Source organism: Helicoverpa armigera, chromosome 25, assembly GCF_030705265.1.
Source record: "Helicoverpa armigera isolate CAAS_96S chromosome 25, ASM3070526v1, whole genome shotgun sequence".
NCBI classification, from domain to species: domain Eukaryota; kingdom Metazoa; phylum Arthropoda; class Insecta; order Lepidoptera; family Noctuidae; genus Helicoverpa; species Helicoverpa armigera.
In genome coordinates this window covers 7,114,037-7,139,043 of record NC_087144.1, presented here as the reverse complement: position 1 = coordinate 7,139,043, position 25,007 = coordinate 7,114,037, and the positions used below count along the sequence as shown (strand labels likewise).

The window sequence follows — 25,007 nt, the reverse complement described above, 5'->3', positions numbered from 1 at the left end:
AAGTGTTAAGCGTTAACTTTACGCGATAAGTCTCAAGTGTTAAGTAGTCTTTTCCATCTCCGTTTACACAGTGATTAGGAAGAAGCTCATAGTGGTACTGTGCGTTGTGCATAGTGTCTCTAGAAATGGAAGATGAACAGAGCCTAATATTGAGACAAATAATTAAGGAGATTGTATCTGTTGTGGTATCTGATATAGAAAATGAACTCAATTTTGAAATTGGGAATTCCCATCGCTTCACTTAGTTTCAATAGGGCCGCATCTCTCAACTGTTTGTTTTTAAATTCTGCGCACTTTACATTGTATAGGCATTCAAACTATGTATTCTTGTACGAATTTTAAAGTATGTTGTTCCGTCCACTTCATTTTCGCTAGAACTTGACACTGCGCACTTAACACACACGTATTTACACACTGATTAGTACAGGCAAATTGCGAGAGAGGGTAGTAGAAAAGTTGAGAGGGGGTAGTCACTTAACAACAAAAATAGACCTTGATTCTATTCACTCGCACTAATCAATAAGTACTAATCGCACGTATCACTTAACACTAATCACTTTACGCTTCCGTTCACACCTTGATTACTAAACACCTGCACTAATCACCTGCAGTGTTAACTTAACAAAGTGTAAACCGGGCATAAAACTCAAATTTACCTAAAAAATAAACGTCAGTTTCTATAAAACAACTGTTAACTATGATTTTTTATGTTCAAATATCAAAGTAAACAGCCGCTTTAAGAAAAACGGGCATTTGTTGTTGGTGAATTCGTACCGTACAAATTAAAATTTTGGTCAACAACCGAATTTAACGAAACTGGAGTATTTAATTGAAATCTTCATACAACTACAGTTAGTCCGAGCTGAGGCGCCCCCTACATTCACAAGCTTGTACTTCGCATATACAAGTCTAAAAAAATAATAATATTCAAACATTGCCACATAATTTTACTACTAATTATATGTATAAAGAAAACTTCTGTCTATGTCTGAATCACTGCGAAATGGGGATGCACTAGTTTTTATACGAGTATACATCAAAATTGGATGTTACACGTATCTTTAACTTGGCAACCCTACAAATCGCATGTCGGGTTCAGAAATAAACAGATTGAATCAGCTAACAAGCGAAGTTTCACGTTGTTTTGGCCTCTTGACGCATAACTTCGCTTACTAACCAACTCACGCAAATTGCTTGCATATCTAACGCATTGAGACTGAATTTTATTGAGATTTTTTTAAATTTAATTTCTTAAAACTCTTAATTTTAAACTTATTACTGATTCAGTCTTCTTTCCTCGCAAATCAGCGATGAATTTGAAATTGTGAGTTGCCAATTTGGTAAATAATTTCGAAACTGCGTCCATGTTGTTTTATTTGGACTAAAAAGCGTTAAAAATGCAAGCAATCTAGTCTTAAATAAAGATACACGCTCAACTAATCACGCCGATGTTGGTATGATCATACAAATCAATTTATAGGCACTGATCATTAATTTATCTTAGAAAATATTTACAAGTCTTACATTAAAAACATTTTTATATAATATTTCTATGTTCGTATTAAAACTAATAACTTCAATCATAATATATTCTGGTACTTCATTTACAATTATTGTAATATTGGTGTCCGTGGAAGATTTGGTTTGTTACAAAAATATATCTATGTATGTACCAATGTATGCGATGAATACGCCTTTACTTTACACGTATTTTGTGTTTAGACATGCAAATTTCCCATGGCTATGTGAAATTCATTGTTTGAGATACCCATGGGTGTTAAAATCCCAGTTTTTCGGTGCCATGCAGGTTTTGAGGGCCGTTTGCATAATTAGATAAAATTAATCAAGTATATTGCAATTATATACACCCTCAAATTTAAAATCCTTTCGCATTTTTTCTCACAATGTTCATGAGTAAATGATGGTTAAAAAGAATCAATTTTAAACGAACTGTTGCATCAAAAGTTGTACAGCTATATTAGATGGGTAAACTTTCTATAACAGCACTATATGTCCATGTCTAGTTATTTTTAACTTGTCAGTTAACTTTTAGGTCAGTTACGGTAAACTACCGAGTACTCTAAAGTACTATAATCGTCATTGTTTTATCTACTCGCACTTGACAAACTGTCAACGCGCAACCAGCTATAACTCTTGTAAACTAGATATATAATAAAATATAATATACTAATATAAGTATGAAATTGAATATGTATTGTGATCAGCGCTCATCCTACATAATATATGTACATATTATTAATATAGTTATATAATTTCTCCACTATAATTAATATGATTTTGTGTGATATAAATTGTTTTATTTAAGGCATGTTAAAAGGGCTACTGGTTGCTAAAATGTTCAGCAAAATATTTTAATTTATGTTTGTATACTGCAACTATTTAGCTAAGTTTTATTGCTCGCATATAACCTTAAAACAGGTAAATATACATACTACATATAGTATCGATGTACTAGGCTATATTATTTGGGACTTGGAGTACAGATGTAATTTTTCGCCAATATTTTAATAAAATGGTCTCGTTTAGTTAACAAACATACATAGGCGTATACTCCATACAAGGAGTGATATATCAGCGTGTTCATAAGGAACAAGCATTATTCACAGCGTGCCCACCGCGGCATTGATGTCGTTCCAAGTTAAAATATCATAGAATTGTCGTGGAAAAACGTATGAACTATAGAGATTTAGTTTAGAACAGTATGGTGAAGTGAAGAGCTCACTATTGGAAGTCAGCGAGGGACTGGCGCCAGGTGGCGTGGAAGGGGATGCGCAGCAGCTTGAGCTTGGTGGTGGGCAGCTGCTGCGACAGCAGGCGCTGCAGCGTGGGCAGCGGCAGGATCTCCACCTGCGGCGGGCCCGCCACCGCCGCGTCGGGCAGGCGGCAGCCGGGCACGGGCTTCAGCACGGGGATGCACTCGCCCACGTCGCGGCGCTTGGGCTCGCCCGCCTGCTCGCACTGGTCGATGAACAGCTCCGTCACGCGCAGCAGCTCGATGGTGACGCCCCACATGAGGTGCGTCAGCGACTCGCGCAGGCGCAGCACGCCCGACAGCACCTGCCGGTTGGTGGTGGCGGACTGCGACACGTAGGTGGGGATGATGAGCAGGCGCTGCACGTTGCGGCACTCGGCCAGCGCGTCGTCGAAGCCGGGCTTCACGTCGATGTTGACGAGCTCCAGGCGCGTCAGCAGCGGCAGCCGCGCCAGCGCCCGCAGCACGTCGGCCGCCGCCGCCGAGCCCCGCTCCAGGCGCAGGCGCCGCAGCCGCGCGAGGCGGGCCAGCACGGACGCGAAGCCCGCGCGGAACGTGCACTCGCCCAGCTCCAGCGACTCGAGCGCGGGCAGCGAGCCGATGACGTCGCAGGCGCACCAGCCCAGCTCCTTGATGCTGGTGAGCGACAGGTGCGTCAGCTGCGTCAGCGCCGCCAGGTGCCGCAGGTCCTGCGACAGCGACAGCCCCGCCATGGACTTGAGGCGCAGCTCGTGCAGCAGGGGCAGGGCTGCGAGGGGGGCCGGGTCGAGGACAGCGTCGCGGATGGCGAGGGCGGCGAGGCTGCGGAGCCCGGGCAGGCCGCGGCAGACGGCCTCGACGGCGCGGGCGGGACAGCGGCACATCTCGATGCGCTCGAGGGTGTCCACTACAGAGATGTGCTGCGCGAACTGCTCCCAGAACACCGTGTCGTTCTGCGGCAGCAACATCTTGCGCAGGTCGAGTCGCTTCGTGCCGTGACGCTTCAGCGCTGCGCACAGCCCGGCCCAGTCGCTCACCTGAAAATACATCGATATAAATAAAAGGGATATTATAAATTGCATATCAAATAAATAATCGCCTATCAATAAATACTCATCATTTATATTCTTTTTTACATCAAATAACTTACTTCACTACAAATAAACTAAATGTTTAACAAAACTCAAACTGCAGATAATTCGAAATGATACATCAATATGACATTGCTTTTTTTATTATAATGCAATACAGTTAAATTTAGTCTTGTACAAAAATACTACATACATAGCATTAATACTGACTGCACAGCAAATTTTCCATATTTCATAGCAAAATAACTATCCCAGTCGCATATTAACACGTTCAACGCGGGACGAGACCTTTTAGTTCTCGTTTGTGACGTTTTAGTATCGCGCAAGTGAAATCCTATGTCCATCTCATTTCGGCAAATGATATTTCTGTATGTTTCTTTACTGATAGAGTGAGACAAATATTTTTGTTCACATTAGGTACATTGGATGTAGTATTTTTATGAATAAAAACGTACGAGATCTAATAGGTCTCGTTGCGACCAAATAGTAAAATTTTGTATCTAGCGCGGAACGAGAACTAAAGGATCTTGTAGCGATCTCGTGCGAATCCTCACAAGAAAATAATTAGTGTCGTGTCAACTTTCGATGTGTGCATATCAATTACGCTATAATCAGGATGACGAATCGCAAACGCTGTCGAAAAATTTTAGAACTTTCTTTTAGTTCTTCCGAAGAACCTAACGTAAAAAATGAAAATAATCAATCTCCAAAATCTTCAACTCTGTTACGAAAAGTGTTCAAACGTGTTCCTGGAGTGCGCAGTGAAAATATTTGTGTTAGCCCAAGTACTGGACATTCTTATGAAGAGCTTATTAATGTGTTAACATCACCACGCGTCCAAAATTGTACATCGTGCAGCACGTATAAGTTTCTATAAATATTTCGCATAAGTTTCTAATGCCTTACACTATAGTATTATCATAAATGATTAATTTTATCGATAATGTTGTTGGTCTTATTGTTTCTCATCACTATTTTTTTATCGATACTATGCAATATCTGCAAAACGAGATCTAAAAGTACTCGCATTTTCTTGCTAACTAGTGCAGAACGAGATCCAAAAGTTCTCGTTTTTCTATTTTGTAAATTTTCCATTATTGTTTTCGACATAACTTGAGGCGGTGAAAACCTACTGAAAGGTCTGATCATCTCCTACCTACACATACAAAAAAAAATATAAAATTATTCAAATTTCATAAAACTATTGGGGTTTGAGTCGTACGAGATCTGCTGGATCTCGTTGCGTTATTCCTGATGGATCACGACGAGAACTTATAGATCTCGTTGCGTCATATTAACTAGATGCATAAATGGGCTTCCGCGATGAACGTGTTAACCAGTAAGTACAACAAAACCTATTCATCATATTTGTCTCACCAGAACAAATTAACTGAAAAGGTTCGCGGCTTCGCGCGCTTTTTCGTCACTGGAGTGCAGAGTGGCGCGAGCGAGTAAGATAGAGTTCAATTAAAAAACATTGTATTAAAAATTGAAGCTAGTAACGAAAACGAATCGCTGCAAAACCGACTCCACGTAGTCTTGTTTGCCTACCCCTAGAGTGCAATTCAAAACCGCGTAGGCGCGGAGGGGCGAGGCGGCCTGCGAGCTGAGGAGCAGGTAGTTTTAACGCTCGCCGACGCGGTTGAGGCTGGCCGGCTCTGCCGGCCAGTAAGCCGAAGCTGCGGTGGTGAGCGTGAAAATCATCTGCGACGATAAGCTCGCATGGGACCGCCGGAGCCCCGCAGCGCCGGAGCCGTGACAGAAGCCATGCTTGCTGCATGTTGCATGCTTACTTCCATGTTGCATGCCTGCTTACATGCTGCATGCCTGCTTGCATGCTTCAGGCTTGTTTGCATGCTTCTTACAGGAAAATAAAAATTCCAAAACTATGCCAAAAGATGATTCTGACTATAAACATTCTGAAATATGATATTATAGTAGTAGCCTTTTAATGACTACTTATATAAAATGTATGCTAAAAGGAAATACTGACAATGACTGACAATGCACCAGCCCCATTTTTTTTTAAGAACTATAGTATGTATGTGCAAGCATATCATCGGACTTGCGATCCGACTCAAGTACGTGGCGCCACCTGCAGAAGCTAAAAATGTTGCCTATTGGGCAAAAAAGGAAGCGTGAACGTTTATAAATAATTCAATAAATTACAATTTTGTATTTAATTTTATATTTTTTTGCTGATCTCATTATGCCGTAATTAATAAATAATAAGATGACTGTGACTAATAAAAAGCTGTTTTATTCAGAAAAACTGCTGTAAATAATATAAAAATAGAAGCTATATTTAAAAGAAAAAGAGTTAACATGTATAATGTGCATTAAGATTATTAGCTGTGCATTGATGAAAAAGCTTTTGCTTTAGGAAAAATCGCTGTACGCTGCGAAAATAAATTGTAGTGTGTTTAGTGATATTTTGAGTTGAATATTTTGCTGTGCAATCAGTAATTTTGATGGGAATTCGGAATCTTATTGCATAGAAAAAGGATATTTTTTGATTTGCGTTTAAATACTATCCTAAATAAAATATACACCGTCGTACCACAAAAACTTTTAAACGACTGTCGAACACTTGTCTAAAAAAATTATAGATTATGACGTTGAAATAAGGTCCGTTTTACAGCCACACTTTATAATAATGTTTAAAAGGTTACTTCTAATATTAGCTAATTTCAAGAAGGAAAAGATACTGACATGCGAGTTCTTCATCCGCACGTGCCTCCAGAGCGCGGGCGTGGCGGCCAGCGTCCTCCACAGCCGACACACGCGGGCACATTGCGCTAGCTCACGCATGCCTAGGTATTGGAAGATCTGAAACAATAATATACACACTTGCATTGCAATTACTATAAAAATACCTTAATAAAAACACCTACATTCTACATATTCTATTGCTCTCTACAATAACAACATGAAATGTAATGTATGTTAATCGGTTTAGCTATTTCAAACTCAAAAACTATTCTCGATTTATAATAAATGTCGGAATAAAATGCCACGTCTGAGTAAAGCCGCATGACTTTTATGGGTGGGTTCAATTAGCTCTCAAACTAATGTTGCAACTTATTGCAACAAAAGTTCTAGTGGCCGTTTACAATGGTTTCTTTTCAATTTCAATCTTTTATACAAATTCCACATAGGCCTTTATTATGAAGTATAAATCTCACGCCTACAGACTTATCAAGACCTTTTGAAGAGCAAAATGCGGAGCTATGAGTTTCATAATATACAATAGTACTTGATACATATTTCCCGTACCTGCACAACAACATTATAGTTATTCTCCTGCGCCTTGTTATAGAAGGCGGTGAAGTGGTCGGTGTCGTCGGGGCGCTGCCGCGCGCGGCGCCGCGGCGACGCCGCGCTCACCGCCGCGCCGTTCGTCACGCGGGTACGACGCGCCTCGCTGCGTACAAATAAATGTTATATTATTAATAAAAATACATGGAAAAATAATATTATTTTGAAGCCCATGTTCACATACATAAATGTCAGTTTTTATTTTTCTTAAAACAGCTGTTGTCTTTGAGAATATAACGTAATTTTGCATTTTAATTAATTTAAATGACGGTATGTATACTTCTGTAATAGACATGGACGTAATTGAAAGAAAACACGTTGTTTTAAGAGAACATGACGTTTATGTTGTCGGTAAATTTGGGCATAAGAATATTGTTTGTTGACTCGGATCGTGGTTTTGTACTCGATAAACATATGTAACGTTTATACAATATGTCTGAATTTAGGACAAATTCCACAATTAATTTTAAACGTAGAGTAATATTTAAAAAAATTGTCTCATTTACAATTCTCGACGAATATCTTTACTTGTCTTGAAGTTAGCGACTAGTAAGTTTTTGACAGTCAATGCATATGGATGCGCAAAGCATGAAATGACTAACTTCGGAGGAGAAGCAAAGTTATTTGACGGCAACATATTAAGTAAACGTAGTTATAACGTTAATGTGTTAAAAATTACATTACTTGAACGTTGAAATATATTTACCGAGTACGCAATCGAGCCTCAAACAACAGAAAAGTTTGTGTTACTTGAATTTTTTTTCATGAAGATCTGCATAAATCTAATATGGACAATTACATACCTTTTTGTTTGAACAAAATCCGGTATACCGTTCAAATCAAACCGTTACACGCATTCCGACTAATTTATTTTGCACTTCGTTATTAAGTTTGATACATTCCTTAACATATTTAAAGATAAATAAATTAAGTTTTTCACTATATTAAAGTATAGTTAAACCTGGATATGAAACAAATAGAAATAAATATTAAAACATTATTAAAAGTTGGTAGAGAAAAAAAACCATATTAGATAAGTTTCAGTACATAAGTTTTTCATTAATTACAATATCCTTAAAAACAACCTTAGCATTAATTTTTATTTTTCATATAACTATTTATTTTCAAATGCATTCTTGTATAAAAATAATAACTAAGATTGTTTTTACTGTGGAAATAGTAGGTGAAACTAAATAATTATACAAGTTCACGTCAATTAACTTTGCATCCCCGAAGTTGGCCTTTTGATGAGTCAAGCATACGCAGTAGTGTTTTTTATAGTTTTTGTCTATTGTGAAGTCAATAGTAGCCAACAACGGACAAGCAAAGCTTTTCTACAAGATGTATACGAACAAATGCTCAAGGAGTAAAATGGCTAACTTCACAGATGTAAATTGGCGCGAAATATAGCTATGAAAGTTTCACTGAAGATGACAGAAAATATTGTACATGCGAACAAATGTGTGAGAACCATTTCGGTGAAGTCTCGCCATTAGATCACAGTTTGAAAGAGATAAACACATTATAACTTATTATAACATTGTAAATTTTAAGGTACTGGTAACAAAAACTGATGATTTAAATATTATCATATCATTCAGCTGAATACAAAACTTTTGACCTTAGACTTCTACTGAATGCTTAATGCGAAAGTAACTAACTCAGTCTGTCTGTCGCGCTTTAACGCCAAAACTAAATAACCAAATTAAATGAAATTTTATACACCTGTAACCTAGAGCCTGAGTAAGAACATAAGATACTTTTTGTCCGGCTGCGGGAAGCAGTTTCCGGGGTGGAAGCTATAATATCTTGAGGCCTGCTCGAGAATTATTAACAAAAAATCTATCCATGTTTGAAAACTGAAAATTTCAGAAATGTAATACTGCTAGATACAAAAATAGCACCTATTTTCACTGAGTCTCTTTACTGTTTTGATGGAAGTATAAATGTAAATTATTTTATATTGTAAAGCTATTTCATGTTTATTTCTAGGCTTATTATCATGACAATTCACGAAATTAGAAATAGGCTAAAGGATAATATAGACAGCAGGGCCCCGATTCTCCTAAGTTAATAATGTCAAAATCGAATAGAAATCTAATCGCAATATGATCGTAATAGCAGTTTTAACCATATCGGGCATTCTGGTACTAATAAAAGACCAATCGTATTCGATTGACATTTGATTGGTGTGCGATTGGTCTGCTATTTTGATGATTTTGGTCTATACGGTAGTTTGCTGTACAATCATTTTGCAATCGTAAATCATTTGCAGACAAAATGATTCATTATTGAATGACAGAAAAGGATAAAAACGTTTATTTCAAAGAAAAAATAGCGGAATGCCACATACGCTTCAATAGTAATCGAGTCGGGATTGGATCTCAGTCGAATCGAGTCGAACGTCAATCGAAGGTCGCTTAAGTAAAATTAGGAGAATCGGGCCCCAGGTCAACTTACCCGAATCTGTAAAATTTTACTAATCGAACATTAACTTTCTACTATTGTGATAAGATTGAAAATCTATTGAAAAAAAATCTCAGATTAAGGCAGGTTGACGTACTGTCTTCTATACTTCATGCTTTCTTATCTCTCAAATTAGAAATGAAGACTAATAGACACACTCAGAGACATTTAATGGTTACTTAAGCCGTTCCTTAATGCAGAATTTCTATGGCAATCTGTCACTAAGGAGTGAATTCAGTTATCATTAAATGTCTCTGAGGCGGGGGTAATTGGTTTAGAGCCGATTTTTTCAATCATTAACTTCTATGTGAAGAATAAATATGGCGGTTTTTCATACAAAAGTTGTCGAACGTGAAGAATTAGATAAAAGTTATCTGGCGATTAGAAAATCGGCCCTAATCGATTGGTAATCGGATTTATAGTTCTCACCAAACTTTTTGTCGTCCCTGAACATTGAGCGAATCGCGGGGCAGAAATCATTTTTAATTATCAGAGGATGTCAGAGGTACAGTCAACTTCAGGTCAGTGGTAATAGTTTTATAGGAAATCGTACTTATTACTATAAAGTTTAGGTGCATAAAAGTTGCCACTGATGTGCAGTTTGCTGTACTCTGAAGGTAGATACGAACCGCCATTGAGTTTGGTGGGAACTATACCAGTACTTAATTATTCTAAAAGTAATTATTTATACCTATACTCCATTCAAAATAACATTAGAAATTTAAGTAAACCTTTTTTACTGTTTGTTCAACCGATTTTGACTTCTATTGCGTAGACAAAAGAACGGAATTGAAAGCAAAATAGTGGTTACAATACCAAGTATTTACTGCAGCCGCCATTATTCATACTACTAACGCAATAGAAGTCAAAATCGGTTGAACAAACAGTAAAAAAGGTTTACTTAAATTTCTAATGTTATTTTGAATGGAGTATAGTTGTGATATACGTAGATACTAGTCTTAGTTTAAATTAATCTAAGTGCAGTTCAGTATTACATAGGCACTTTTTAAGCGTAAAATATATGTAACGCCTGCCATAAATGCATGCATTTGTAATAAAAAAATAATAACTGGTTTATTGCTTATTTTTTATAGAAGTTCAGTTATTTTTTTGTTCTCAATTTTAATAATAATTGTTGTGAAAATGGATATGATATTATATAAAACATACATAACTTTAAATAAGATTTTGACTTGAAAATTAAATGTAAAAAAATGCATAATTTGTAAACCAATTTGGATTTTGTTTTAAATATAATAAGAACTAGTTTTCACTACTTTTAGTTTTTATCTTATAGGCATAAATTGTGAGTTAAACGTAATATTTTGTATGTAAAAGGAAATCTATGTTTAAACTAGAACTTTAGTACAAAACTCCATAACACAGCGTGCTGAAAAGGGATGAGCCCAATTTCAAGTAGGCATAATATGTAAAATCCCTCATTTTATCTAGTCTTCTGCTTTGAGATAATAAAATTAACAAACCAGTAATGGTGCTTTGTAAATGCCATTGCTAAAATTAGGCATATTAACTTTCAAATAGTATTAAAACACAAATCTTTGTGAACCTATGTGACTTTCTAGTTTAAAAATTAAAACATGCTGTTCCAATTTGTATGTTTTCGGGTGCAACCTTCTGTACTATATAGTTATTTGTCTTGAATCCACATCATTGTTTCCTTTATTAGTTTGAAAAGTAAGCCAAAAGAGGTTCACTATTTCTTCTTTAAGACGAAATTATTTTTATTATTCTTGAGGAAGATTTTTTCTGTAGTCTTGAAATCATTGTTTTGTTTATGAATTTGGCACTAAAGCCAAAACTCGATCTTCTAGTTCACTTTGAGAAGAAATTATTCTTATTTTCTTGAGGAAGATTTTTCGTTTATGAATTTAGCAGTACAACCAATAGAAGTTCACTTTTCATGATACAGGGTGATCATTTAGCAGCATGTGTAGCATGTACCATATTTCTCGGTACGACGACAAAGCGACGGCCGTTGAGGACGGCTAAGCCTTGTGGTAGGGCTGGGCGTGGGGCCCGGGCGCGGCTTGGGGCTGGTGGTACGGGCGCCGGGGCTGGGGCTGGAGCCGGGGGCCCGGGTGCAGCTGGCGGGGCCCCAGCTGGGCCGCCGGCGACGGCCCATACGCGCTCGCCGTCTGGGGTGCCGCCTGCTACCTGTTAATACATAGATCATTTGTTGGACGTGACTTTTTCTATGAAACTACCGTTTTGGAACTACTGTGACATTTCATAAGAAACTGCAAAGGCCTACTTGAAAGAACAACATTTGATTTAATCGTTTTGAAATAAAATTTTTAAAAAGTGTTAACAAGTCTCTTAGTACATGCAACAGCCCTTATATGATTTCACTATTTGATTTTAAGCTTTTACCAAAAGAAAAATGAAAATAATAAAAAATCATGTTACACTAAAAAATTGCATCACAGTCTAAAAAAATAAGATATCTGAACATTGAAACATACCTTCATCCTAAGCAGCACCCGTTTATCGCGCGGCACCTTCCCAGGTACAGGTACTGGGACAGGCACAGGTACGCGTCTCGGCACAGGAGCCATCACAGGCACAGGCACGGGCACAGGTACCGGCAGACTGGCTGTCGTGACTCCTGACTTGTGTGTTAGAGGCGGCGGTTCTAGCGGCGGTGATGATGATTTGCGGCAATTCTGTTGATGGAACAATGATTTTTGGTGATTATTTTGACTTTTTTGTACAGGGGTTTCTATAGAATTTAAAAAATGAGGTTCATAGTTTGACCTGTATGTATGTATGTTTTGTGCGCGATTAACTCACGTTTGCTGTAACCGATTTTGATTTTGTTATCAGCAATTGTAGACTTAGTAGAGGGTTTTAGAGATATGTTGAAGTCGGTTTTTACTTTGTAAAAGTTTCAAAACCATTACATTACTATGCAAGTATTGTCTTACGAGCAAGTCTGTCCGGCGCGCTGGGAGGCAACCGTCCAGTAGTGGACCTTTTAAGGATGTGACAACAATATCTCACATTTTCTTTTTTGGTGAGAGATTATCAAATTTATTTACCCTTCCAGCTGGTTGGGGTGTAGTGTGCGCGTCCTTATAGAGACTTTTGTGTACCAGCAGGACCGCGAAGTGGTGAAAAGTAGGCGCTTTGGATGCTGTATTTTGTTTTCCAATCCCTTGGAAATCCCTTCCAAATCCTTGGGCCAGTATATCTCACCTTACAGAAGAAAGGGTCCGGCGGCGCGGCCCGCAGGCCGGCGCAGGCGGGGTGGTACAGACACAGACACGCGGCACACGATAGCGACGGCACGGCACCGCGTCCGCATGACATCGAGCACGGCTGCAGGGCTCGGCTCGGCGAACTCTGCGCAATACGGTAGAAAATAGTACTAGTGAAAAGACTTTAAGGGCGCTTTCAACTTATGCGTTTGGGTGCCGAAGCGGTGCGTTAGACAAACGGCGTGCGGACGTTCCTCTTTTTTCATACACGGTGCGGCAACCGTGCGGCGCCGGTACGTCGAACACTCGACAACAGGACTGTTGCCGTACCACACGCATAAGTTGAAAGCGCCCTAAATATAGCTTGATTGAAATGACGGCAAAACCTCATCATCATCAAAAATGACAAAATCATAAGTCACCAGAAAAAGAATGAAATCGCAACTATTTTTTATGTAAAATTAACTTAAAAGTTGATATATTTTGAAGGGGACCCACAATATGAAAACAAAAATTCATAGTACTTAAGTATACATATATAATTCCATACTCACGTGCGTATCAGGCTCGTGGACGGGCGCCGGCGCCGACGCGGGGCGGCCCAGCAGCGGCGGCGGCGGCGGCACGCGGGGCGCGGGTGGGGCGGCGGGTGGGGCGCCGGGTGGGGCGGCCGGGGCGCCGGGGGGCGGGAGGGGGGCGCTGTGTGGGCGCGTGTGGTGCAACACGCCCCGTCATATAATCGTCATGCTTTCGCTTCTTATAGTTCGAAACTTACATACCACACCTTTTAAATATATTTGTATCTAGTTCGCCCTTTTTTAAGTTCATATATTCTTTATCTACCTAGCTTTTTCGTATTGACTCACACAAATCATGTCAAAAAGTTTTACCCCTCTAAAGTAAGTCCACCCCTACGGCCTACATCATTATAATTTTGGAGTTCGTTATTTGTTTGTACTTCAGATGGAAAAGTTCTTTGGCGTACACAGGACCAAAGTTTCTGGCTTCAAACTAGATTGAATTTGATTCCCCCATACTTAATATAATTTTTAGCATTCATCATTGACATCAAAATTTATCATAAGGGTAAGCCAATTGTGATTTTGGACTTATTAAATCAAATCGTAATTCAAAGCTTTTTATTGTATAATTAACAGGTGTGGTCAATTCCAATTTATTATATTTTATTATTAATTTAGACACGCTTCCAGCATGGATTATATCACATTGGTACATATTATCAACAAAACCTTGAAGATTGATCTTCTAGAATCTAGATCAATAATCAGAGTTTTTCTACAAACATAAGGTGTAATAATATATAACAAATAAATAACAACAACCTAGTCTATATATTTATTGTTTTTTTTGTTCAGAATATTGTAAAGGAATGTATCAAACTTTTTAACCGTGCAAATATTGCGTGGAAAGGAACGCGCTTATTATCTAGCATGAAATATATATTTTTTTGTCTTTGTAAAGATTTCAACGAAGCCATGTTGAAAAATTAGTTTTATATTCCCAAGTTTTTAGTTCAAGTAACAATAAGTCTTTCGCGATATGATGATTCCCCTGAAAGTTCTTATTTTCCTAACAAAAATTGATTTATAACCTAACAAAAATTATGCGATGCGATACTGAATCACACAGTAGGCAAGTTATGTCAAATTTGTAAGATTTCTACGTTTTTTTTTCTAAATATCTGAGATACTTTCATAATGTTTTATATCCTACCAACGTTGGAATTTATCCAACGTGATTTGATCAACCAAATTAAATTCCAGCAGAATAAGTGTATTGTAATTTTGGTTATTATAAAATACGTACATATATAAATATGCTAAATTTTGTAATCAACTACCAACTTTAACAACATGGCTTCGTTCAAACCACCATAACACTGCACTCCCGTCCGATAAATCGGCGACCGATTTTTTGTCCTACAAAAAGTCGGATGTAGGCGAGCAGATTAAGACTTTCACTGTCTTACCACAAAAACTTTTAAACGTCAGTTTATGCCTTGTTTAAAAAAATGTCAAATTATGACGTTGGCATATGGTTCATTTTGCAGCCAAAATTTTATTAGACAAGTGTAAAACAGGGGTTAAAGTTTTTGTAGTAAGGCCATAAAAAGTTAGTACAATAACAAAGTGTACGTACCTGGGTTTCTTCCAAGCAGCGCTGTTGTTGTTGTCAGTATTGCTCGGAGTTGTTGCCTGTTGCTGTTGTTGCGGCTTCTTCTGTTGTTTGGGGGGCGGTGTTGATACTGCCGGGGCTGGGGCAGCGTTGGTGCTGAGACGGGAACCCATTGATTTCACCTGCAAATGGATGAGGGATTTAGTAACTCTGTCATCATGTCATGCGGGATTGTTCGAAAGAGTTACCGCGGCCCCAATACATAAAAGGCCTACGACGGAACACGACGGTTTTTAGTCAGTAAGAGTCTGACACTCCCTCACCGCTGCTAACCCACAGCGGGAGGGGTCATTTGATGATTTTTAACGTCGCAAAAAAAAAAGCCTTTCCCTAATATGTTGGGGTTGGATTCAGACTAATAATGATGATGTCTGTTAGTATAAAGTTCGCGCTAGAAAGGAAATAGACGCCATAGAATGAAATAAAGTGCACAATTTTCATATACAATTTAAACGGTACCAAACACCAAGTTCTCGCTCGAATCTTGGAGTTTAAACGAAGTATGCTACTTTTATTAGGACGCTGGTAAAACCGCTGGCGGTAGTCCTAAGTGCCTTTCTCACCTCTTGTATCAGTCTTGAAGTATTTTCTGCTTGCTCTTTTAATCCAAAAATAATCATATTGTTTTGATTATTTTCTCTTTTTAAGAAATCTATCTCTTTCTCTAGTTCTTCTATTCTTATTTTTAATTCTTCGTTGTCTTCCAAAACAGGTTTAATTTTATCGTCTATTTTATCCATTATTGCATTGGATAAAGATATTTTCAATTCAGCTGTCTGTTTTTGCATTTCAATTTGCAATTTTTCAAATAAAATTTGAAATTGGTCCTCCATTATTTAGTATTTTATATTAGCTGCGTAAAACAAAACGTAATAGTGGAAACAGTGTGGTTTTATTATTTTTCCGTTGGCAACACTCGTCGTGATTGACAATGGTAACTTAACTGTCACTGTCAAACTTTGACGTTTTGTATATTGTTTTGTACCACAATTTTATAACCTTAAATCAATGTTTTGTTATTTCTCAAGCTTCTTGTTACGCTTTTGATGTCCGCACCGTACAGTTTATCACTTCCAAAACACCATACAAGTTATGTTTTAAATAGGCACAGTGTCCAATGTTCACTTAATCAGTTAAAAATCACAATAAGTTCGAGAGGCGTATAACAACAATGTTTACTTTTCGATTACCGGCCCCTGAAACCGGTTTCCTTATATAACGTCGATTCCGAACTATATGTACGTTATTTACTTTTATATAAAAGTGTAACTTGTCCATTCACCGGTTTTGTTGTCAATAATAAATAACTTAGTGTAACAGCCAGTGCTCATGACAGTACTTTTGTATCGGACGCCATATTGAATTTGTGAGTCAAGACTTGACAGTTGACAATAGACTAGTGTCGTATTGGCTTCGTTCCGTATGTTGCTTTTAGGCGCTCCGTAGATGATCAATTAAATTGCGCATGATTACGTATAGTGAACATTATTTTATTGACTGTGCACAGTTTATTTATGTTGAAGAATATTCAATTTGAGTTATGACTTTTAGCGACTATTTGAATGAGGGATTTCTTTTTTTGTTTCTCAACGCCAGCACGCTTAGATTTTGGTACGGTACTATGAGGAACGGAGCGTCATATCTTCTCATCGTCATATAATTTTTATGTCGTATAACGAAACGTCCTTACTTGTCATCAACAATTTATAGGACTATTTTAGATTAGGATATATTTAAGAAATAGAAAACAGGGAATAGAAATGGATCAATAGGTGAAAAAGAAGTCAGTGAGATCCTTTTAAAACCCTTAAAATTACACTGAACACTCTTCCTGAGTACTTCATTTTTTTATTTATTTATAGCCTCTTTTCTCGGACATGACTGTATTTTCTTTACTTTTCGTTTTTGTCCCGAGTAACATAGGCTATATTATATATTTTATGCCGGCAGTAGTTCCCACGGGGCGCGGGTGAAACCACGGCTTGTATTTTAAAATATTGTGTAAAATTTTCTATATAACGCAAAAAATGTTTCTGACCAAAAAATTATAGGAGTTTTAAAAAGAAGAAGTTATGAGAATCTAACCTTGAGTTTAGCAGGCGGCGACTTGGCTTGCTGGGCTGGTGACGCAGGCTCGGGGCTGGCGCCCTTGGGCGGCTTGGGCTTGGGCGTCCGCTTGCCCTCCAGCGGCGCCGGCGCCGCCACCGGAGACTCCACGCGACGGATCATTTTCGCGTCTCTGTGTTAAATGGAATGTTTTGTCAGACTAGTCAATCATGTGCCTAGTTAAAAAGCTTATTTTTATACCTCGGGGTTGGCTTCCAGTCTAATCAGATGCAACTGAGTATTTTGATTCATGGAATAACTGTTTGGCTCCAGCTATTTTTTTTTCCATTAAAAATAAATTTCAAGAGATCTTTTTTGAAAATCATCACTGAGAACTAGAGAGAAGTTTTTTGTGTTGGTTTTATCTATCTTTAGCATCCAATGTTTATTATTTGGAAGTTCAACAATACAGTTTAGTGTTGTTTGGCAGCTCTGAAATCTCATTCTTTGAAATATTATTACCCATGCATTTAATAATTCGTATAAATAGGGAACTAACCTTATAATTTCCTTCTCAGGGTCATCAACTCCAAGTGGCTCTTTGAAGAAGGAGAAGTTCTCCACTGTCAGCCCGGTACCGGCCAGATGTTCTGCTACCTAAAACAAAATATAATTATATAAAACTCATTTGTATCCATCTGTGCAAGCAGGTATTAATATAGATACACTGGCCGTTTTCCCGCGGTTTTACCCGCGTCCTGTTGGAACTTCTGCGGTCTGCCAATACCGGGATAACATAATGGCCTATTTTGCTTGGGAAGAGTGAAGCTTTCCAACAATGAATGAGTGTTGTCAATGTTTCCTCTTTATTATATTACTAATATTATAAAGCTGAAGAGTTTGTTTGTTTGTTTGAACGCGCTAATCTCAGGAACTACTGGTCCGATTTGAAAATTTATTTCAGTGTTAGATAGCCCATTTATCGAGGAAGGCTATAGGCTACTTTTTATCCCGGTACGGGAAGTAGTTCCCACGGGATGCCGGTGAAACCGCTGGCAGAAGCTAGTTATATTAATATACGACGATACGTTATATTAGTTTACGATATCTGAGCAAAGGGAGTAAAAAATCCTAATCAGGTAGATGTAATTACGAGACATAGCTAGTTAGTCTATTAACATACAACATACCTCTCTAGTAGACCTCAACTTCTTCCCCGCGGGTGTATAGTAATAAATATCAGCATTTCTTCTGGAGTGAGCGTCCAGGGCCGCTCTGAACACCAGTTCTCTCTTCCAGCCTCTCTCCAGAGGCACCCTGAGGAGAGGTGACGACATTTCCGTGGTGGCCCTGCGTCCTCCGCGCTGGGCTGGTGATGATGCCGCACTGGCCTGCATTTGAAGATTATATAAGGTTATATAGGTGACTTTCAATATTATATCTTACTTGCTAGAGATAGAATTTAGATACAAATAAGGTATACTCCGGCAATCCTCTATTATACCCAACATTATTTGTGTTGGGTATGGTGGGATACTTCAAACTGGAATCAAGGCGGGTAATGTAAAATTCCCATCTCTTTCTAGTAAGCAAAACAACAGAATCATCATCATAGTATATTGGGCAAAAAATAACTTTGACTTTCCGAAGTTTATCGTCGTAAGTGTTTTGTTTGTGCATTTTGTGTGTTGTGAAGTTAGAATTAGATAATCTTCAGACAAGCAAAGCTACTTTACGTCAACACAAAGTGTACGTATATGAAGGCCTATTTCAATAAAGTGCAATTTGTTATCTAGTTTATTTAGTTTGTTACTGTACCTATGGTTACATTAAAAGTTGTAAAGTTGACCATAACCCTATCAAATATCATTATGCTGTGGTGAAGTCTAGCAAAAAAATATTTAGGAACATTGAAAAAGGCCTCTAACATCAATTTTAAATTAAATAACACAGATTGCATGCCAAAGTTTCCTTCTTTTTCTTGTTATATGTTTTACTAAATAACTACATTCAATGTATACTTCTGTTAGTATTCTGAATATACAATAATAAAAAGCTGAAAATAAAACTTGCCACATTCAGACCCAAATTCTTTTTAAATTTACTTTTGATCTATTTGGAAACATGCAGCTATCACCTTTGAATAATAAATTCATGCACACTTTTCATACACATTTTTTATTTTCTTTTAGACTTTTCTACTTTCCCTAAAACCCTACAATATTAAAAAAAAAAAACATTTATAAATATGTACTATTTACCAGCAGCCTTATTTATTGCTTTTAAATCAAAAGCCCATTAATAATTTAAAAAATATATGTATTTTTAGCACATTTATTATGTACGTTATGGTATCTTCCACCATTCTAAATAAAAGCATGCATCAAAAAGATACAAAAAATAGGACAAAGTCCTAACCTTTTTGCGTTTGATTTCAACTTCGATTTTGAATGCTGGCTAGATAAAAAAAAATACGTGTCAAAGTGTTAGTAACAATCTAGTGGAGGCCTGAAACTATGCTCGATTCTACTTGAAAGAAACATAGTATTTGAGTCAAGAATTTAATATATCCAAGCAGGCTTAATCCATCCTCCGAGCCTTTTTCCCAACTATGTTGGGGTCGTCTTCCAGTCTAACCGGATGTAGCTGAGTACCAGTGCTTTACAAGGAGCGACTGCCCTATCTGACCCCCTCAACCCAGTTACCCGGGCAACCCAGTTACCCGGGCAACCCAATACCCCTTGGTTAGACTGGTGTTAGACTTACTGGCTTTTGACTACCGGTAACGACTGCCAAGGATGTTCAATGACAGCCGAGCGGGACCTACAGTTTAACGTAACCAAGTTGGCTTAATATGGGTAAACTTATGTTTTGATACTGTCAAGTAAGTAATTTAAGAAAGGCTTTTTTTCTTAATTCGTTATAACTGGTATGAGAACGTGCTGGAAATTCCTAATAAGCAAAACTGCTTCTGTTTGATGGTATTAAAATATCATGCACAGCAATGGATCTAAACTCAAATTGAATTGGACCGTCTCAATTCGTAAAATCGAGCACAGTTTTAGGCACTTATGATAAAAAAATATAAAAAGTCCTCTGTAAAGAATAGGCCCTTAATTTTCTTACTTAATACAGATCCGTTCGAACCGTACTATGGATTTAATATCCTGAGCCATATGCTATGTTGGGGTCAGCTTCCAGTCTAACCGGATTCAGCTGAGTACCAGTGCTTTACAAGAAGTGAATGACAATTTGACCTCAACCCAGTTACCCGGGCAACCCGATACCCGTCATTATGGGTAAAATAAATAATTGGTTGTTTTTCACACATTACTGTACCAATTTGTTTGAAATATGGCATGTGCTTAGTAAGAGTAAAACCTATAGGAGTACTCTTGAAAGCTTAGTATTGGTCAAAATTTGTTTTATATATCGATTTAAATGGGATTTTTATGGTTCCTATGTATGTTATGTATCATACAGTCAGCAGGTCAAGTTATTTGTCATGTATTCAATCATTATAAAGTGTTAATTTTGTGCAGTGTCAGCTACCAATAGTTGTATTTCTATCCAGCAAATTATGTACTGTCATACCGTCAGTTGCACATACGTCCATTAAAGTTAAAGCTTCATTAAATCTATTGTTGTCACTTTTTATCTTATTGACAAAGAAAGTGTTAGCAATAGATTTCATGAATCTTTAACTTTAATGGACATTTGTGCAACTGACGCGATGACGGTTAGTGAACATAAATTAATCAGACTATCATTATTATTAAAATTGAAATACTTGATTACTATGGCAGCTGATATACAAAGGGCCATATTCTACCGAGGATGTGTTAGTAAGCGTATAACAGTTAGAAATGAGTTCACTCACATCAGTGGCACCGTCTCCATCTGACCTTGAAGATAGAGCTGACGAGGGCCTGGATCCATCTAGAATAAAAATAGTAGAGTTACAATCTAGTATAGACTCATTATGGGTATTTTAGAGGTACTGTGTTGGAAGGGTAACTGGGTTGAGGAAGGCGGATAGGCAGTCGTTCCTTGTTAAACACTGGTACTCAGCTGCATTCAGTTAGACCGGAAGCTGATCCCAACATGGTTGAGAGACAACATAGTCAACAAACTGTCATCTTTTCTAATAAGTGTATTTTCTATGAGCTCTAGTTGGTCTAATGAAAATATTGCTTTGTTTGAGTTGATAAAGATGAAATATACATATTGTACATATTGTGATGTAAAAAGGCTTTTATTCAGGTGCAGAACTATTTTTGAATGCATGACAAATAATATTTTGTATAGCAATACATATTTTTTTTGTTTCTGGCCCAGTTTTTTGCACGAAATCCTTTAAGTACCTACCGTGAGTATGTATATTACCTGTGTCTTTGCGTAATCGCTTAGATGCTCTTCCGGGTGGGTGGAGCGTGGCCAGAACTGTTTTCAGTGGCACCAAGTCTTTGCTGGCAGCTGTCACCTCTTCCTCCAATCGCTCTGAATATACAAGTCATCATAATTATTAATATTATGGAAAATATAACTTAATTGTGTATAGAAATAACTGCCTTTGCCCAACAGTAGGACAGCATAGGCTAAAGAAATAAAATATAAATAAATTATTTTATAGAGACTTAATGATAACTTTGAACAAGTTTGGCTCTAATACTGTATAGAACATAGATTTTAGGCATGTTACTTACTTAGGTTACTTAAAAATGGTTGAGACACAGCAACTGACAATCCCAAGCTACTAAGTTTGGCGAGTAATATAAAAAATAAATATATTGAAAGCAAAAAAACTCACCCAAGACACTCAAGTAGCCTTCTGTCTTAATTTCCACTTTGACATCATCGAAACCTTTAAACTCTTCGTCTCCATCATCACTGAACGTAGACGAGGCTCTCCTCTTAATACCTCTACTTAAATGTTCCTCAATATTATGTTCAAACGTCTCAATCTCATCTTTAACAAACACCTCGTCCTCATTCTTTATATCCACGTCGTACTCCGGGGGGTCAATTGGTACATCACTGTCTTCACAGTCCGGTTCTTTCTTAACATCTGTTGATTCATCAGCTTCTTCTATCTTTGGTTTTATTTCTTCTGGATCCGGGTCTGGGGCCGGATCTGGTACAGGCTCCTCTGTGAAAATAAGTTGGTATACATAAATATGAGCCGGTTATTATGTTATGTGTGTGGATAGTGAGAAATGGGGCTGTCATTTGAACATTTTTGGCATTTGTTACACATAGTCAGATTACAGTAAGTTACAATGAGTCTTGTCCAAGTGGTTGCCCAGGTAACTGGGTTCTGCATCTGTTCAGAATAGAAGTTGACCACAACATAGCTAGGAAAAGGCTAGGCAAATGATGTTTGTAGTGGGATAACCAGCCAACAACTCCAACATTATATAGCCCTATTGTATATGAATTGGCTTATTCCACATGGAATACACAAAATAACACTAAAATTATAAACATTGAAGAAAAAATACTAATCAGATTTCATTGAAACTTAGTATGTATGTAATAATATCTGGTTGCGACAATGACAAAACATTGTCCGTCTTACCACAAAAACTTTTAAACGTCAGTTTATGCCTTGTCTAAAAAAATGACAAATTATGACGTTGACATATGGTTCATTTTGCAGTCAAAATTTTATTAGAAAAGTGTAAAACAGGGTTTAAAGTTTTTGTAGTAAGGCCCTGTTTATTTAAAAGTATGGATAAAGAAGTCTCAATAGTTGCATGGAGTATAGACAAAATGGCTGAAAAGTGTGAAAAAATAAGTGGTTACTGATAGAGATGTGTGACAGACAAGAAAATACATAATATTATTATATAAAAATATGTATAAACTTTATCTTTCAAACTAAATGATATTCAGGTTGATAAAAATTGCATTGATATCTGTAAAGAGCTGATTCTTATACTTAACGTTTCCATCATATGTGTAGTTCTTGCCCAAATATGTTGGAGTCAGATTCCTAACTGGATGCAGCTGTGTTACAGTCATTTACAAGGAGAGCTGCCTATCTGACCTCCTCACCCCAGTTACCCGGGCAATCCACTGCCCATTGGTAAGACTGGTTGTAAGACTTACTGGCTTCTGACTACCTATAATGACTGCCAAGGGATGTTAGGAACCAGAGCAACTAATTACTTGTTTGTATGTTTTCAATTTGTGCATAAATATCATAAGGAAATTATGTCTTTATAAACTAGAATTAAAATTTTACAAATATATTAATAACAGTTTTCCCATGGTGCATCAGAATTACAGCCTGTAGCAGAATAAAGTATAGCATATGTTTTTAAATAGTGTAGCTTATAAACAGTGAAGGAGTTATTCAATGCCCTGTAGTTGCCGAGCCTTAAGGGTCAGGTAAGGAAACAAATGTTTCCTCTTTATTAAATTAGTACCTACAGAAGTATAGAAAGAAGTACAGAAGTAAAGCTACCTAAATAGAATCTAAGTAAAAAGGACAAACGTCTTGATTTTATTTAAAAGTTGATCAACAAACATATTTCAATTCCGATTACATGCTAATTACATATTGAAGTTCAAAAAGAATCCCGCTTTCATGCTAAATGTGTTCAAACAGTTAAATATAGGCATAAATATTATCCATACATGTTTATAAGGTCATATGCTCCTTAGTAAGGCACAGCTTGAACATGATGACATCATATTGGATTCATCGACACAACTCATCATGTATTTTGATAAAATAACAGTGTAAAGTGTTCGCTGCAGCGTTCAAATTAGTTCAAAATACATTAGTGACTGCGTTTAGTAATTACTGCATAATTACCACTAAATTATGCTCTGTTGATACTACATACTGATAACTAACTTCTAAACTATGAACTAGTAACTAGGTACCAGATTTACCAAAATAAGTTTAGGAAATGTCGATATTTGACCTCAATTTGCAATAGAAAGGTTGCAACTGCAGTTTTGAATTAATAAAAGCAAAAATATACTATCCAATTGACGAAAAAGTATGTCGTGATGTTGGCACTTAGGTTATGTGAAAGTTTTTGTTGTACCTTCCGCCAAAGCTGGTGGCTCTTCAGCGACGGGAGCCGTGGGCTCGGTCACCGCCTCCTCCGCCACTGCCTCGGGCTCCGGGACTGCGGCTGTGGTTGCCTCATCGTTGGTTACTTTAGCTTCGTCCCCAGTTGTGTTATCAGACACCGCCATTTCCTCCGACATTGTCAAATAAAACAATTTTTATCACGAGTCCACTGTCAAAATATATATGGCCACATAACCAGGCTGTTACGACACTTCGCCAGTTCTCGCGACGAATAATCACGGTTTGTGCGCGTCACAACGTAGATTTCCCGCTATAATGGTCGCGAAAAAAACTTTAGCCTTATTGGCATACACATTACGTCCAAACGTCAACTTATCAACTTTCCTTTGTACAGTTTTAGTAGGTGTTTCAAATTCACGCAAGTTTACATTAAATATGAACAAAATAAGCGATATTATGATAAAAATTACATCTGCTATCTAATTCCAAAAGATTTAGAAAATGTCGAGCATAAACAATATCCGTTCGCCGACGACGCCACAGTGATCGTCTAATCTCTATGGTTCATTTCATTCACTCTTTAGTCTGTAGTTTTCATTTCATTATAGACAATATATTTTATCTATGGTAGTATGGTTGTAAACATTGCATACATTTTTATTTAAAGGTTTTTTGTCAGTTCTATATGCATCGAATAAGCTCTGAAACTACGGAACCGTTTCGAAAAATTATTTCACTGTTGGGAAGTTACTCTATCCTCTGTAACATAGGCTATATTTAATCCGTGTACGGATACTAGAGTAGTTCCCACGAGATCAGAGTTTAACCGCGGGAAAATTACTAGTAAACGATAGATAAGAGAGAGGATG

The 25,007-nt window shown here is 37.4% G+C and overlaps 1 protein-coding gene across 1 annotated transcript; it reads right to left on the bottom strand.

Moving 5' to 3' along the window:
* Positions 1-1,348: 1,348 nt before the first annotated feature.
* Positions 1,349-24,695, bottom strand: LOC110379146 (uncharacterized). The gene is made up of 17 exons (XM_064041670.1): positions 24,149-24,695; positions 21,898-22,236; positions 21,474-21,587; positions 20,968-21,026; positions 19,506-19,544; positions 18,278-18,478; positions 17,647-17,744; positions 17,127-17,280; positions 15,605-15,868; positions 15,006-15,163; positions 13,400-13,544; positions 12,844-12,990; positions 12,111-12,311; positions 11,564-11,802; positions 7,120-7,267; positions 6,556-6,672; positions 1,349-3,789 (listed from the first exon to the last, which is right to left on the bottom strand). Exons 1-17 carry the CDS (start codon positions 24,312-24,314, stop codon positions 2,743-2,745), a joined length of 3,636 nt encoding a protein of 1,211 aa, XP_063897740.1. The 5' UTR covers positions 24,315-24,695; the 3' UTR covers positions 1,349-2,742.
* Positions 24,696-25,007: the final 312 nt, after the last annotated feature.

What these genes read in the sequence shown, in the direction of transcription:
- LOC110379146 (XM_064041670.1), bottom strand. Translation starts at nt 24,314, where the DNA reads ATGTCGGAGGAAATGGCGGTGTCTGATAACACAACTGGGGACGAAGCT. An exon ending in TTGAAATCAAACGCAAAAAG is followed by an intron (nt 18,479 to 19,505) that starts GTTAGGACTTTG and finishes CTTCAAATGCAG; the next exon opens with GCCAGTGCGGCATCATCACC. An exon ending in ACTATAATGTTGTTGTGCAG is followed by an intron (nt 6,673 to 7,119) that starts GTACGGGAAATA and finishes TTATTGTTTCAG; the next exon opens with ATCTTCCAATACCTAGGCAT.